The sequence below is a fragment of the Pseudopodoces humilis genome, chromosome 19, assembly GCF_049639895.1.
Source record: "Pseudopodoces humilis isolate 2021_Gansu_Grassland_sample_001 chromosome 19, ASM4963989v1, whole genome shotgun sequence".
In the NCBI taxonomy this organism is placed as follows: domain Eukaryota; kingdom Metazoa; phylum Chordata; class Aves; order Passeriformes; family Paridae; genus Pseudopodoces; species Pseudopodoces humilis.
In genome coordinates, this window is record NC_142218.1 from 4340293 (window position 1) to 4354258 (window position 13966).

General features: G+C 46.6%; 1 protein-coding gene across 6 annotated transcripts in view; it reads right to left on the bottom strand.

Moving 5' to 3' along the window:
- Window positions 1–10621: 10621 nt before the first annotated feature.
- Window positions 10622–13966, bottom strand: part of ARHGAP40 (Rho GTPase activating protein 40) — a 36084-nt gene continuing 32739 nt past the window's right edge. For all 6 annotated transcript variants that reach the window (XM_088064703.1, XM_088064702.1, XM_088064701.1 and 3 more), the window contains 2 exons: window positions 13457–13512; window positions 10622–13117 (listed from right to left, as the gene is read on the bottom strand). In XM_088064703.1, coding sequence (XP_087920829.1) covers window positions 13011–13117; window positions 13457–13512 — 163 coding nt within the window. In that variant the 3' untranslated portion in view covers window positions 10622–13010. The remainder of the gene's footprint in view (window positions 13118–13456; window positions 13513–13966) is intronic.

Genomic DNA, 13966 nt, shown 5'->3' on the forward strand with positions numbered 1-13966 from the left:
ATACAGCTCATTTCTACTTCCCAAAACTAAATCCCTTGATTGATCAAGGTATTGATTATATTTCAACCACATTTCATCTTCATATTAAACTGTCTACACACTGAGACTTTTCTGAAATTTTTATTATTTTAATTTAACAGAGTTATTTAGGAAAAATTGAATGTCTAGACTTTTATCGGGACAAATGTTTGACCATCCTTTCTCTCAGCTTTAATGAGGCCAAATCAGGTAAGCACACACAGTGAATGCCACATGAGCAAGTCATGATGGAATATTCAGCCACATCATCCACTATTCCCCCACACTCAATGCAGCTACGTTAGATTTTAGTGCTTTATCCCCTTCCCACAAGCAAAGCACACTTCAGTGACACAACACCCAAACTGCTCCCCATTATCCCTCCACTTTCTCATCCTGCAGGTGATTCATAGAAATGTCCCTGGGGATTTTGGGAGTTGCTGGTATCCCTTGTGATGGGGAACACTCTATCTGCACCCCTTTGAAGCAGGGGTGAGTCACCATTCCCTGGTTTTGGCCTGGAGCCCATGCTTCCCTCTCACTCTCGCAGCACGAGGGATGTCAGTCCCCTGCTCCAGCCCTGCACAGACACAGACATTTCTCCTCCTGTGAGTCACAACCCAGGCTTCTCTCTGTGGCTTTGTGAGATGTTTTTGCTTCGAGTTTCCAACTGATACTAAAAAATCCCTGCATTTACCCCCTTTCTGGGGGCGTTTGCTGCACTGTGACAGCCTTTGGCACAGCAGTGTCACACACCATCAACCAGAGCTACACATTAGTCAGCCCTGCTCTCCCAAAATAGAAGTGAGCAGCCTGATGCACGCAAGCGGATTATGAAACTATTTTGTCACATCTGCACTGGGAGATTAAAAGCTGACAAATGATTTTCATCATGAAAATGGGTTCTCCAGCAAGGTGAAGATAGGAAACAGCTGGGACACCACCACCAGAGCTGAAGACTGCCAAGACTGGCAGATTATCTCCTGTCTCTCTCATTTTTACATATAAATCCAGCTACCTGGCCATAGATTAGGGCAGGGAAGCCTAAAATAAAATATGACTCTATTTTTCAGACAGTTTTTCCTTCAGTATGCAGCTGACAGGACATTTGGGAAGGAAAATGAAACAAAGAAATCATATCCCTCCAAACCCAGATAGAAAGCAAATCCTCTGTGAGCCAAAACACGAACAGACAAGAAAAAAAAGCACCCACAATCCAAGTCTTTGCCTGGAAATATTACTATGAATTAAAATGATAATTCTTGCTCTCTACAAGTCTTATAAATGTAAGCAGCACATCTGAGCAAAATTAATCCCCAGATGCTGCAGAATGGCTTGAAATCGAGGGAATACAAAAGCAGGCAAGCAGCAGGCAGCAGTGCAGGCTCTGGTCAGCAGCAGCCATCCCTCCTCCTCCTCCTCACTCTGAGATACCCCCTGGCAGCCCCTGGTCAGTGCCCTGCAGCCCAGCCATCAAGAGAGGACTCAGAAATGGCTTTGAAAGCAGAGACATCCTGGAGGACAGGACTGCAGGAGGACGAGGCATAGCTCATTCTTCCCACTTAATCCTTGCCAGTGTAAGCACATTTCTTATGGAAGCTTTAAAAAATGAAGTCCTTGAAGGAGCAGAGAAGGGAAGTGTGTCCCTGTGTATTGCTCTGCATCCTGCTGCAGGTGTTCACACGTGCTCATGGCCAAGGCACTGAGCAGGAGCAGAGAGGGAATGGGAGCTCATCACATTCCTGTCTCATTACCCTGCCAGCTGCAGCACTCTCATGGAAGAGATCTTGCCCAGAGTCCTGATTCATTGGGTCAGAGAGATCATGGGCTTCAGGTCAGCAGGGAGGAAGAAGGTGGGGGTGGAGATATTTTCATGCCTGACCTCCCTTAGACAGTCAGGAGCTGGGGTTTGTTTCTTTTGAAGAGCCAGGTCTTGGTCAGCCTCCCTGAAGTGCTACAGCACTGGGAGAGCTCCACGCTGCAGCTCCTCTGCTGGCTACCTCTGTGGCCCCATGGATAGAGGAGCCCATGCTGGGGTGAGCCTCCAGAGGCTGCCTGGAACAGAGGCTGCACGGAGGTAAAGGAATAAAGTTGGGATTTATTAAAAGGCCTTCAAAGGATGCACCTTGGGCAGTGCAAGAGCCTGGCTGAGGCTGCACCCAAGATGGACTCTGGGTCAGGAGTTCTCACACTTTTATAAGTTTTGGTCCATTTCCATATTGGGGTTAATTGTCCAATTTCAGCTTCAGTTAATGAAGTCCCATCCTCCCAGACTGCTCTCCTCAACCCTCTGCTGGTTACACTTTTTGGGCCTGAAGCTGCAATGCTGTCCTTGGTTCTGGGGCTGGAAAATGATTGTTGTGTCTGACTACACTGTGAGGAGAGCTTGCTGACACTTTATCTGGAGTTCAGAGTTCTATACCAATGCAGTACAGAATCTGGACAATATGAAAGATAAAACTTAAGGCACCAAGAGCAGGACTTGTGATGCTGAGGGGTTCAGGCTGGAGCAGCCTCACCCCCTGGGACACCCAGCCTGGAGCAGTTCATGGAGAGCTGCAGCCTGTGGGACAGCCCAAAACTGGAGAAGTTCAGGGAGAACTGTCTGCCATGGGAGGGAGCCTGTGATGGAGCAGGAGAGGATTGTGAGGAGTCCTTGCCTGAGAAGGAAGGAGCAGCAGAGTCGGTGTGTGGTGAACTGACCACAATCCCATTCCCTGTACCACCATGGGGAGGAGGGAAAGCATTCAGGAGTGAAGCTGAGCCCAGGAAAAAGAGGGGGTGGAATGAAGGTATTTTTAGGATTTTTTTGTGTTTTCCATTACTACAGCTGATTTTGTTGGTAATAAATTTAACTAATTTCCCCAAATCAAGCCTGTCTGGCCTGCAGTGATAAAGGTGAGATCTCTCCCTGCTCTGATCTCAACCCACAAGCCTTTTGTTGTGTCTTCTCTCCCCAGGAGGAGGAGGAGAGTGATGGAGTAACTTGAGGGAACATCTGGTACCCAGCCAGGCTCAACCCACCCCAGCTCACACCATTATTCACACAGCCTCTGGGGACAGCATCACTGCAGCTCCAGTGTCATCCTGAGCACCACTGAAGCCTGTTTCAAACATGAAATTCCACAGGTAAGTCCATCAACAGGCAAAAGACCCAAGATTTTGGTGCAGCTTTTCCTACCAAGCTGGAGAAGGGGAAGGTTAGTGTGGGAAGCCTGTTCAGAAGGAGTTCATCTACCCAGGCCCTGCAGCCTGCAATTGTGAGATTTATTTAAAGTACCCAGATAGAGAAAACATCTCATGAATTCCTAGGGGCTCACAGTGTGAGCTTCTAATAAATGAGCACTCATGAACATTAAGGAAAAAAACTAGGACTTTTAAATAAACACTCAGGCTGAGCACCTGATTTATAAATATTCTGTTTAACCAAAATAAAAGCAGAAGCTGCTCAGCTCCCTGGCCAGCCACAGCTCAACTTCCAGCTGGGTGTGAATGGCAGAGATAACCTCCCTGCTCAATTATTCACAGAAATTATCCAACACATATGTCTGTTGAGTTAGTAACATTTCAATCAAGCTCAATATTTTGATAATCCAGGAAAAATCCACAGCACTTCATGCTTCACATAGAGGAGGGGAGCATCTTTCTCCCAGGAGCAATCTGAAAGGGAATGTGACCAACAGAAGTCAATTTTCCAATCCCTGTATACTAACAACAATCTGAATATTCCAGCTTTCTGAAGCTGAGTTACATTTTGAACCTGCTGCCCTGCCCTGAACGTGGAATATGCAGAAGAAAAGCCCTTCCTGAGCTGGAGAGCCCGGAGTTCACGTAAGCAGAGCAGGACACAACACAGAGCAATTCAGCTCAGTTCTTCTGCATGTTCTGTGCTTCAAAGGGAGATCATAAAACCTCCACCCACCAAAATCTCTGCCCGAATATCCACAGAGGGAAGCAGGAGACAGGTGAATGTTGCTACACATTCCACTTGACCTGCTCAGTGTCCCACGTGGTTTGTAAAAGGTGTTTTCAACAAATACTATTAACTCACTTTGTTTCCTACAAGGTACTGATTTCCAATATTTTAACAAGTCATTTGAAACCCTCTGTGATGTTTGTATTTATTGCTTGAGTAGATTGGAGGTCTCAGGTGCAAAAGCCTGCCTGGGGCTACGTGTCTCCTTCCACCAGAGACTTGATTAAAGGGAAAATCCAGACCAGTATGTAGAAGAATAATTTTACTGTTACAAGGAAACAGTTTGGATGAGAGAGGATCAGAATTTTTCCTTTTTGCTATATGTAGCTCAAAAATTTCACTTGCTCTCAATAGTTCGGTGGGGAAATATTGATTATAAGAAGAATTTGTTTGTCAAATAAGCCTTTAATTTGTCAGACCCAAGAGCCACACTCTTCTCTGTGCTCCTGTCTGAATGTGTCTTTTTCCTTTTAGCTCCCTTCCACACAAATTCTGCCACCCTGACTTATTTATTATTGACCCGTCACGGTTTGGAAACACAGTTTAAAATAAATGAGAGCCTGAATGCCATGGCCATGGAGTTATTAAACTGCCTGGCATTGAGGAAATTGCTTTTCATAAACATCCTGAGCTCCTGTGGCTTTTTTTTCCTAAAGAGCTTAATACAACGAGAGACCAAGTTAATCTGAATCAGTCTTCAAACTGAATTGTTAATAAGAAGGGAAGATGTATTATTGTTCAATATTGAAAGGCTGGAGTCAGAGGACAGAGCAGAGAAAGGAGTTTTCCATGTACAAGTAATATTCTTTGGATTTGCTGTCAGCTGATGCACAAGCTGATCTGTGACAGAAAGTGCCTTCACATTCTCAGCAGGTGAGGCCACACAGAGGATGTTCATTTAATCTCTCCTCCATCACAGATCCCAAAGCCAGTGCCAGCACCTCACCCTGGCAATACAGACAGTACCAGGTGCACAAAGAATAAAACAGTGAGTTCCACATTACTTATGGGGCCAGAGAAGCACAATAAATATCCTGTAGGTGTTAATTCCCTTTTAGCCTTTCCAGCTGGGAGCACTCAGGCATGCCCTGTCCATTCTAGGCACCAGAGAGGAGTGTACAAGGGTGGGTGCAAACACACACAGGTTTTTGGAAAGCCAGCTACATCATCCTGATAGATGGCACATGGAGCATGTGAATCCCCCTACCAAAATCTAGACAAACCCATTAGGGACTCATGGTGTCTGGGCACCCCAGGTTCTCTTTCAGGGCAGACTGACCTGACCCCACTGCTCTTACTGCAGAGCACACACCAAAGCTGAAGTTTAAAAAAGCTCTTTCAGCCCTTTCTGTGTGAAACAGCCAGAGCTGCAGCAGGACAGGGAGACCAGAGGATGCCCTGCCCCACCTGCACACTTGACAATCCCACTCAGAGCTGGGATTTGTTTCTTACTTGCACTATATAATCATGCTCCCCTTCAAAACAGGCCTGGGCAGCCTCTGTTTGCCTCCATCTCAACATCTCAGGCTCCACACAAAAGCAGATTCATTAATCTCTTTCCTATCCTTACATCCAGTGCTCTTTAACAGCCTCACAGGTACTGAGGGTTTGTAGTTTCTCTGAAGTCTGAGCAATTCCCCAGCCTGGCCAGGAGATGCAGCAGCAGAACCCTGCCCTTTCTGCACTTTGCTCTCCGAACAGGGCTCAGAGGGAAGAGGGACCACGATCACCCTCCTCACCTGCAGTAACCAGTGTGGTACCAGGAAGGGTTCCCTGGAGGTGCTTCGACATCAGGCCTGAAAGAAGCAATGGAATTTCCAGTCCTCATCCCATTTCAAGCCCCAGCAGGACAAAGGGATGGAAACCAGTGTATGAAAACCCAAACAAAACCTGGATTGTTTTATGTTCATTTACCTCGTGAGCGTGCACCCACACGATGCCAACACAACACCAGCTGCCATCCCTTTAAGAGATGTGAAACCTAAGCAAATCCTCCATCAGCAATGAATTCCTGTTTGAAATGCCCCTAAATTGAAGAAAATGAGTATTTCTTTTTCCGGTCCCGCAATCGGGGTTGCCACGCAACCGCCTCCTGCACATGGCTGATAACACTGGAGCGTGATTTCCCCGCCTGACTGCGCCCCAGAACAAAGCCCGGCTAATGAAGCTTTCAGATGCTCCTGGCTCTGCCTCTGACGGCTCCACACGGGCTTCCCCTGCTCGGATGTGACAGTGACAGCAGCGACTCGCTGTCCCTCCAGCCAGCCGTGCTGGGGATGGAGATGCCCAGCGGAGAGGCAGGGCCAGCTGTGGGGAAGAGCAGAGCAGCCCCCAGGATGGAGAGCAGCCCCCAGGATGGAGAGCAGCCCCCAGGATGGAGAGCAGCCCCCAGGATGGAGAGCAGCCCCCAGGATGGAGAGCAGCCCCCAGGATGGAGAGCAGCCCCCAGGATGGAGAGCAGCCCCCAGGATGGAGAGCAGCCCCCAGGATGGAGAGCAGCCCCCAGGATGGAGAGCAGCCCCAGAAGCAGGCAGGGATGAGCAGGCTCTGAAATGCTGAGCCATCAGTGTTACAGGCCAAGCCAGACACTCCCTGCTTCCCATTTATCCTTCTGCCCTAAACACCCTTCCACACCTCACTGCTGCCTGCAGTGGGGACAGTGAGGATGCATTTCCTCTGGCCTGTGCAGAAAGGGCCAGAACGAGGACAACTCTCCAGGTTAAGCAGTTCAGTTCCTTGAAGCACTTACAGATTATTTTGTTAACAAGCTGTTGGAAGAAACTTGACTGTGAGGGTCTCACTCAGCATGTGGAGGCAAACCTAGGTGAGCTGGTGCAGCAAGAACCTCAACCTCTGCTGGCAGGAGCACCAGCTTCATCCTCCTGAAAGACCTGAGACTGGCACAGACCCGTTTGGTAGGGCTGCCTTCGCACATCTCATCAGCACTGCCAGGGATGGTGATCGCACCACTTTCCCAGGCAGCCTGTTCCACTCTTCCAGTGAAGAAATTTTTCCTATTCTCTAATTTAAACTTCCTCTGACACAGCTTGATGCCATTTCCTCTTATTCTGTCACTTATTGCCTGGGACCAAACCCCACCTGCCTATGTCCTATTCAGTAGCTGTAAAGAAGAATAAGGTCCCCCCAGAACCCCCTTTTCTCCAGGCTGAACACACCCAGCTCCCTCAGCTGCTCCCCAAATTGTGCTCCAGAGCCTTCTCCAGATGTAGCAGATCTACCCTTGACCAGCTCATTTCCCAGGAGGGCAGAACACAGTGAAACAGAGCATTTCCTTGGCCCTCCAGCATCTCATCCCCTTCATGGGATCACCCTCAATCCATGTGTGGGTGTGACACCATCCTGGTGTGGCCAGGCGGGGAGGGTGGGTACCAGCACATGCAGTGTCAGCTCACCAAGTGCACAGACACACCACAAAAGCTTCAAGAGGGACAAAATCCTGTTGCCAAATGCCTCTTAGACAGCACAAGGCTCTGGGAGAAGAGGTGGGGACGAGTGTTTCCCAACCAGCGAGCTGGGAGGATTCCTGGAGCTAAAATCAGATACCCTCAGACACTAAAGCAACGTGAAGAGCAGGAAATGGGGAGCTGGAGAAGGTGACATCTGCACAACTAAAGCCAACCTAAGGATTCAATCTTCCTCTCAAAGACACCAATGCTGCAAACAGCCTGGCAGGAGTCACAAGGGAAGCACAGCACCCAGAGAATCCAACCCAGCCCTGCTGGAGGGGGAGGTTTTAAGCAAACAGCCCACCTGGCTGCTCACCCGCTGACTCTGCCTTGCTGGGCTGAGCTGAGCAAAGTGCAGCGTGGGTGCTTCTTTTTGGAGGCAAAATTGCCTAACAAGAGGCAATTATGTGACATTACCATTAAAAGCAGTGTGTAACAAAAAAGCTCCGAGCCTGTGTATCCTGAGGTCTGTGAACCCCTTTCTCTACTTTTGTGCTGAATAGGTCTCATTTAGCCCATTTGTTCTGTCCCAGGCAGGCAAAGCGAAAGTAGGGTTGATCGATTTGTTAATTACAGTAATTTTATCTCAAATAGAGACAGCTGAGTGTTCATCAAGCCACAACTCCGAGAGAGCCCTACCCCCTGCTCAATAATTAGGGATAATAAGTGGCTCGTAATAAATGCAACCCACAACAAGATGCTCTGAGAGGGTGGCGCAGAATCAGGAGGACTATTAGGGAACCCCCAGGTCTATTTCTCCTTTGGAAGAAAACAGTGTAAAATCTTTAATCGTCTCTCTTGAAACCCTGAGACAGCTCTGCCAGTTTGTTATGAGTAAAAGGCAATTATTCCATTTTGTGGCTGTGCTCGTGTCCAGAGAAGGCTTAACCAGAGTCATCAGGGCAGGCAAGGGTGGCTCTTTCCTCCTGCACTGACTGGGCACACACAGAAAGCTGAGGTGGGAGGTAATACCAGCAGGTTATAGATAACCACACTCCTTGGGAGTCTTAAAATCCTGGGTAAAGCTTAAAAGATTGAGTTTCAGTACAAGGCACAAGCAGTCCGTGCTCAGCTTGGAGATTCCATCCATACCCGTGGATAAATAAGAAGTATATTCAGTACTGAGGGCTCACCTCACCCTTCCAGCTCAGAAAGAAAATGCTGGCAAAAGCTGAAAGCAACAGAAAAACAATCTTTTGTCCTCATCTTCATTCTGGGATATGGAACTTCTGAAGCAGGTTTCTACTCCAGCCTACCAAGAGCAAGGTTTGGGATCAGTGAGGAGAGTGCAACAGAACTCCTGTCTCTTCCAAATCCTGAAAAACAGACAAAATGACACCAAACCCACAGAGGTACACCCACACCCTCCATTTCTGTTGGGTTTCTTTCTCTTTTCCTGCTTTATCCCCTTGGTAATTACCCCTGCAGCACCTAGAAAAGTGCAGACAGCCAAGGTGGACGCAGAGATGAAAACATCACCACCTCCAATTCCCTTCCAAGGACTAAGGAGAAAAGAAATACCTTCCTCCACTCCCATTCTTGGGCTCAGCCCCTGGCCAGGGCTGGAGAACAGAGCTTAGTGTGGAGGGAAAGGTTTCAACCCCTGAGCTCACTGGATCCTGCAGGTCCAGGTGCTGGGGGGAAGGACTTGGGCAGGGGAGGTCACCACTCCTCACTGTCCTGGGGGAGGACAAACAACACAAAGCTGCTCTGGCAAAGGGTGTCTGCCACCACAAACAGCAAAATAAACCCATACAGACCTGAGATTGGAGAGACTAGAGATACCCAGGCCTTTTCCCAGCTGGTCAGTCAGTGCAGCTGCACTTTTTCTTTTCCAGTGACTTAAAACATTGAATTTCAGCCTCTTTTTCCCCCCCACAAGGGGAAGACATGTGCAGCCCTCATGCACAAACAGGATTTGGAGAGAACTTTAAGGTTCCATCCTCTCAGCATGCAAAACCACAGATGTCATTTATCTTATTTTCAGCACTGGGGAGTGCATGGGGATAAAGGAATAGATTTAATCAAATGCAGTTTTATTTTATTTGCAATAGTTGCTGTCACTTACTTTGCTCCAGGAAATGCATTTACTTGTGGCATTTCCTTCCAAGAGCTGAAGCTCCACTTGTTCCTGTGAAGAGACTGTGTTTTTTGCAAATACTTTTTCCCAAGGCAAACGACATTTTTCAAATTATTATTATTTTGATATTTCAGTTCCCCTTCATCCACAACTACATTTAACCAGCATTTGCAAGATTCTTTTATGTCCTGTCCCTTATCTCAGCACTACATACATTGCATTCAGAATAAATCCTGGGCTCCTGTTCTGAGTGGGGGAGAGCTGTGTAATGATCAATCACAGAAGCCCTTGGGGATGGGAGAGATTAGCACTTCGATACTACTGAAGATGAATGGGTGGAATCAGTTTGATAAACTGGTGTTTTCCTCAGATAATTGCTCTGGAAGCTTTTTGAAGCCTCTTGGATCCTCCTCCCCCTTTCTTTTTGTGTCTGGGTAGGAGAGCAAGCCCTGCTTTTCCAGCAGCACTGCTGGACAGGCTGCTGCGCTGGTTTTAAACAGTTCACAGTAGATTTATGCCACGTCTCATCACTTTTGGGCACTATTAGCTGTGATTTCAGCAAAGATCCAGGCTGGATTCCTGTTATTCTTGGCTGGTGACTGGTCCAGCACCCAGGTCCCTGAGCACAGCTCAGCTGAGCAGCACTGAGGGGATTTCTCATGGGATATGGACACATCTCCTCAAGCTTAAACCTTGAACAACTGCTCCTCTTCCTTCAGAAGTCACTCAGGGTGCTCACCTTCAGCTCTTCTTTCTCTGGGCTTTTGACACCCAACACCAACCTCCTCTTCCTCCTCCTGGACCATCCTTCTGCAGCAGCCCCACAGGATCAGCCACAGAGGAACCTCTCCTGAAGCTGTAACACAAAAAACTCCTGCCCAGCTCACTCAGAACTTCTTCAGGCACAGGCCAAATCCTACTGCACTCACAGGTGTGGTGCCATTTAACTTGTTCCCAAGCACTAATGAAAATGGAGCCAAGAGACTTTACTGCATTTTTATTGTTTCACTGAATAAATGAAATTTAAATACAGAATTAAAAATTCATAAAAAATAAAAGGTATTGAAAGCCATCTTTCAGGAGTGGGTTGCACGTCACTGACTGAAAAATTTACACTTAGTTTTTCATACAAAGATAGGAAAAAAAATTTAAAAAGCATATCCATCATCTTGAAAGAGTTGTTTCGGTTTTTTGTTTGTTTTTTTTTTTGTTTTTTTTTTTTTTTTTTTGCATTTCTTTTAATATTTAAACCTGATGTCTGTCTCATGAGAATCTCCCATTAACCTTGTTTTTCACAGCATTGATTCAAATCGTTTGGTGTTCAAAAAACCCCACTCACCTGTAGCCCACAGCAGCAGTGATGCCCTCCTGACCCCTCAATGCATATGGACAGAATATTTTGTAAACCAGCGTAGGAAGGGTGGGAAAAATGCAGCACTGTGTGATTTGCAGAGTGCAATTCAGACTGCAGTGGATCTTTGAGCTCAGTGATACCTTTATGAGCTGGGTATTTCTCAGGGTGTCACAGCTCTGGTATTTCTTTGCCATCTTGACTCCATCACTGCCACAAAGAATTGCAGAAGGAATATTGAATAGGTACCTTTGGTTTTTAAAGCCCCAGTTTAAAGCAGCTTGATCTTTCCAGAGGGAAAAAGTCACCCATTCTCAAGGAAAAGAATCAAGCTCTTTCAGGCACAATTTTAGCCCTATAAAAGAGGCACCTTGAGAGTTGTTGACACTGGGGTCAGGGTTGGGATTTTCTATTACAGGTTCTTAAGACGACATCTATGAAGGTGATCCAACCAGTCAATGCATCTGCATCATCTCAACCAAAAAAAATATATACACAGACTCTCTAATATATGAATAATTATAAGATATCTGCACCACTCACACAGAATTCACAAAGAGATGGAAAGGATATGGACTGTGGCTCACCTGTTCCTCAAGGATCTTAACCACCAAGAGGAATTAACCACAGGGACAGAATAATCACAGAGTGAAGCACCTTTACTACAGAATCTAGGAGTTTGAGATAATGAGTAGGGAAAGCTATATTTCACCCTGGGAAAAAAAAAGGAGAGGAGTGAAAATTCAGATTGCAATGGAAACAAACTCCTCTAACAAAAGAAATAATACTGGAGACTGCCACTAGTGCAGCTGGGATTTGGCAAATGAAATACTTTGAGTATACACTTGCAGGGCAGCCCTGCTTCTGCCACATGAATAAATATCCAACCACGTTCAAAAACAGTATTTAGAGAAAGACATCCAGATTTCCAGGCAGGCTGAGGGTTTGACCCCTCACACTGCACAGTGGGGTCCCTCACATGAGGTATTTCAGCATCACCACAAAGGAGAGCAACACCTCTGCACTGCTCTTCACAGGCACGCTCCTCTTGGAGCCGAGGTTGGATGATGATGATGATGGTGATGATGCAGCAGCAAGGTGTGAGTGCTCTGCTCTGCCCTCAGCTGTCCAGCCCAAAGGGATAACTGTGCTGAGTGTGATGGAAATGTGCAGCCAGAGCAGCGAGGGCTCAGCTCAGTTCAGCCACCTCCCATCTCAGGGACGTTTGTTGGCTGTTGAACAAACACATTCACACAGAATCTTCCACAAGCAAGTTCAGTTCACGTGGCCAGGTCAGATTCCAACCTCACATTAACTTCAGGGTATTTCCCCCGTTGTCTGTGGATACATAGGTTGTCCATAAAAATAAATGCTTGTTTTACCCTTGTTGGTGGCAATTTGGGTTTGCATTACCAGCAGAGCTGCGTGGGACAGGCATCTCTCTCCTGCCACACTGCACATCTGAAAGGCTGCTGTATTTTCCACCCCTTTTTTTCGAGGAAAGTTATTTTCTTGTATTGCATAAATGTATTTAACTGCAGCCATGAAATACACGACGTGCTGGTATCACATCCCATCTGGCCTTTTTGGAAACATCCTTTTTCATTCTTCAAAGAGCATAACAGAAGCTTGACAGTGAAGCCCAGGATCATTAACTTTTGTGCTGACATGCCACAGGCAGCCATGGACCTTACCCAAGGGATGCCCTTAGTACCACTGCAGCATTTGACTGTCTCTCCTCCAAAAGGAAGAGCAAATCCAGAATACACAAATGCCTTCCACCATATTCAAGATCATCTTTTTCTTCTTCTGTTCCATCTTTGCTGCACAACCACTGCAGCTTTGCCTTCAGGCTTTGTTTTGGGGGATGTTTTGTTTAGGAACAGTCACTCCCCCTGCAAACTCTGCTACACAATGATAATTGCTGCTTGTTTCCAACACCCCTGTTAGCACAGAGGCCACTGTGCTCTCACTGCCAGCTGCCACAGAAGCAGTTAATAAAGGTGCTTTTCCTTCCTAGAAACAAGCTGTGTCTGCTCTGACACTACAACAGGAAAGTCTCCATTTCCACACCTTCCAAAAACTGCAGCCAAGTGCTTTGCTTTGCTCATGTTTTTCTTAGAACATCCGAGGATAAGATGGGTTTTGCTTAATTATCCACTCAGCATGGGGGTTGATGTGGTACAAGTCCAAGAGGTAAGTGTCTGGGTCCAGGCAATGTTCACCTGTTAAAAAAAGACATTAAAAAGAAAACCCACATTTTTAAATATCCTGAGTCCTTTAGCTGCTAGATTTGTTTTTTGGTTTGTTTTTTTTTTTGCCTCCATCTGAAAACTAGGATTTGTTCACATTCGTTGCAATATTATAACCTTTCTAGAACATTTCCACAAATCTGAGGTAATGGCTCTAAGAGGGAAGAGGGAAGATGTACATTTAATATTAGGAAGAAATTCTTCAGTTTTGGGGTGGATGAGGCAGTGGCACAGTTGCCCAGAGAAGATTTTTAACTAACTCCTAAAAGAAGCTTATCAGAGTCCTTATTCTCAGCTGCCATTTGTACTTACCAATATTGCCTCCCACTTCATACAGGAGCAAGTTTGTGCACTCCATGGAGTTGTTACTGCAGAAAGAAAAACACACTGAAGGTTAAATCTCTGCCAAGACAGGTTAGGCAGTTTAGTAACATTCCTTCCAAAAGGATTGTTCGTGGTTCAGAGGCCAGCAAAGAGCAAAGAGGCCATGGTACACAGACCTTGCTGATCCTCCTGCACAGTGCAGGACACCCAAAATAGGGAAAAAAAATGAAACAGGGCAAGCTGTTGGTGAGACAGCAGCTGACCCACATCCAGAACTGCCCTTCCACCCTCCTTGTCTGGAAACCTCCTGGGACACAGGAGAGGCACTGCCACGTTACCTACTAAACACAGTCTGCAGGAGCTGTGGCAGAGAGGGGCAGGAACTCCTCTGTTCCTTTCTCAGGTTAGTTCAGCAATTTGCCACAGGAGCACAGGAGGGAATTGCAGAGTTTATTTTAGGAAATCCCTACATTAACATAAACACACTGGAATTACTAC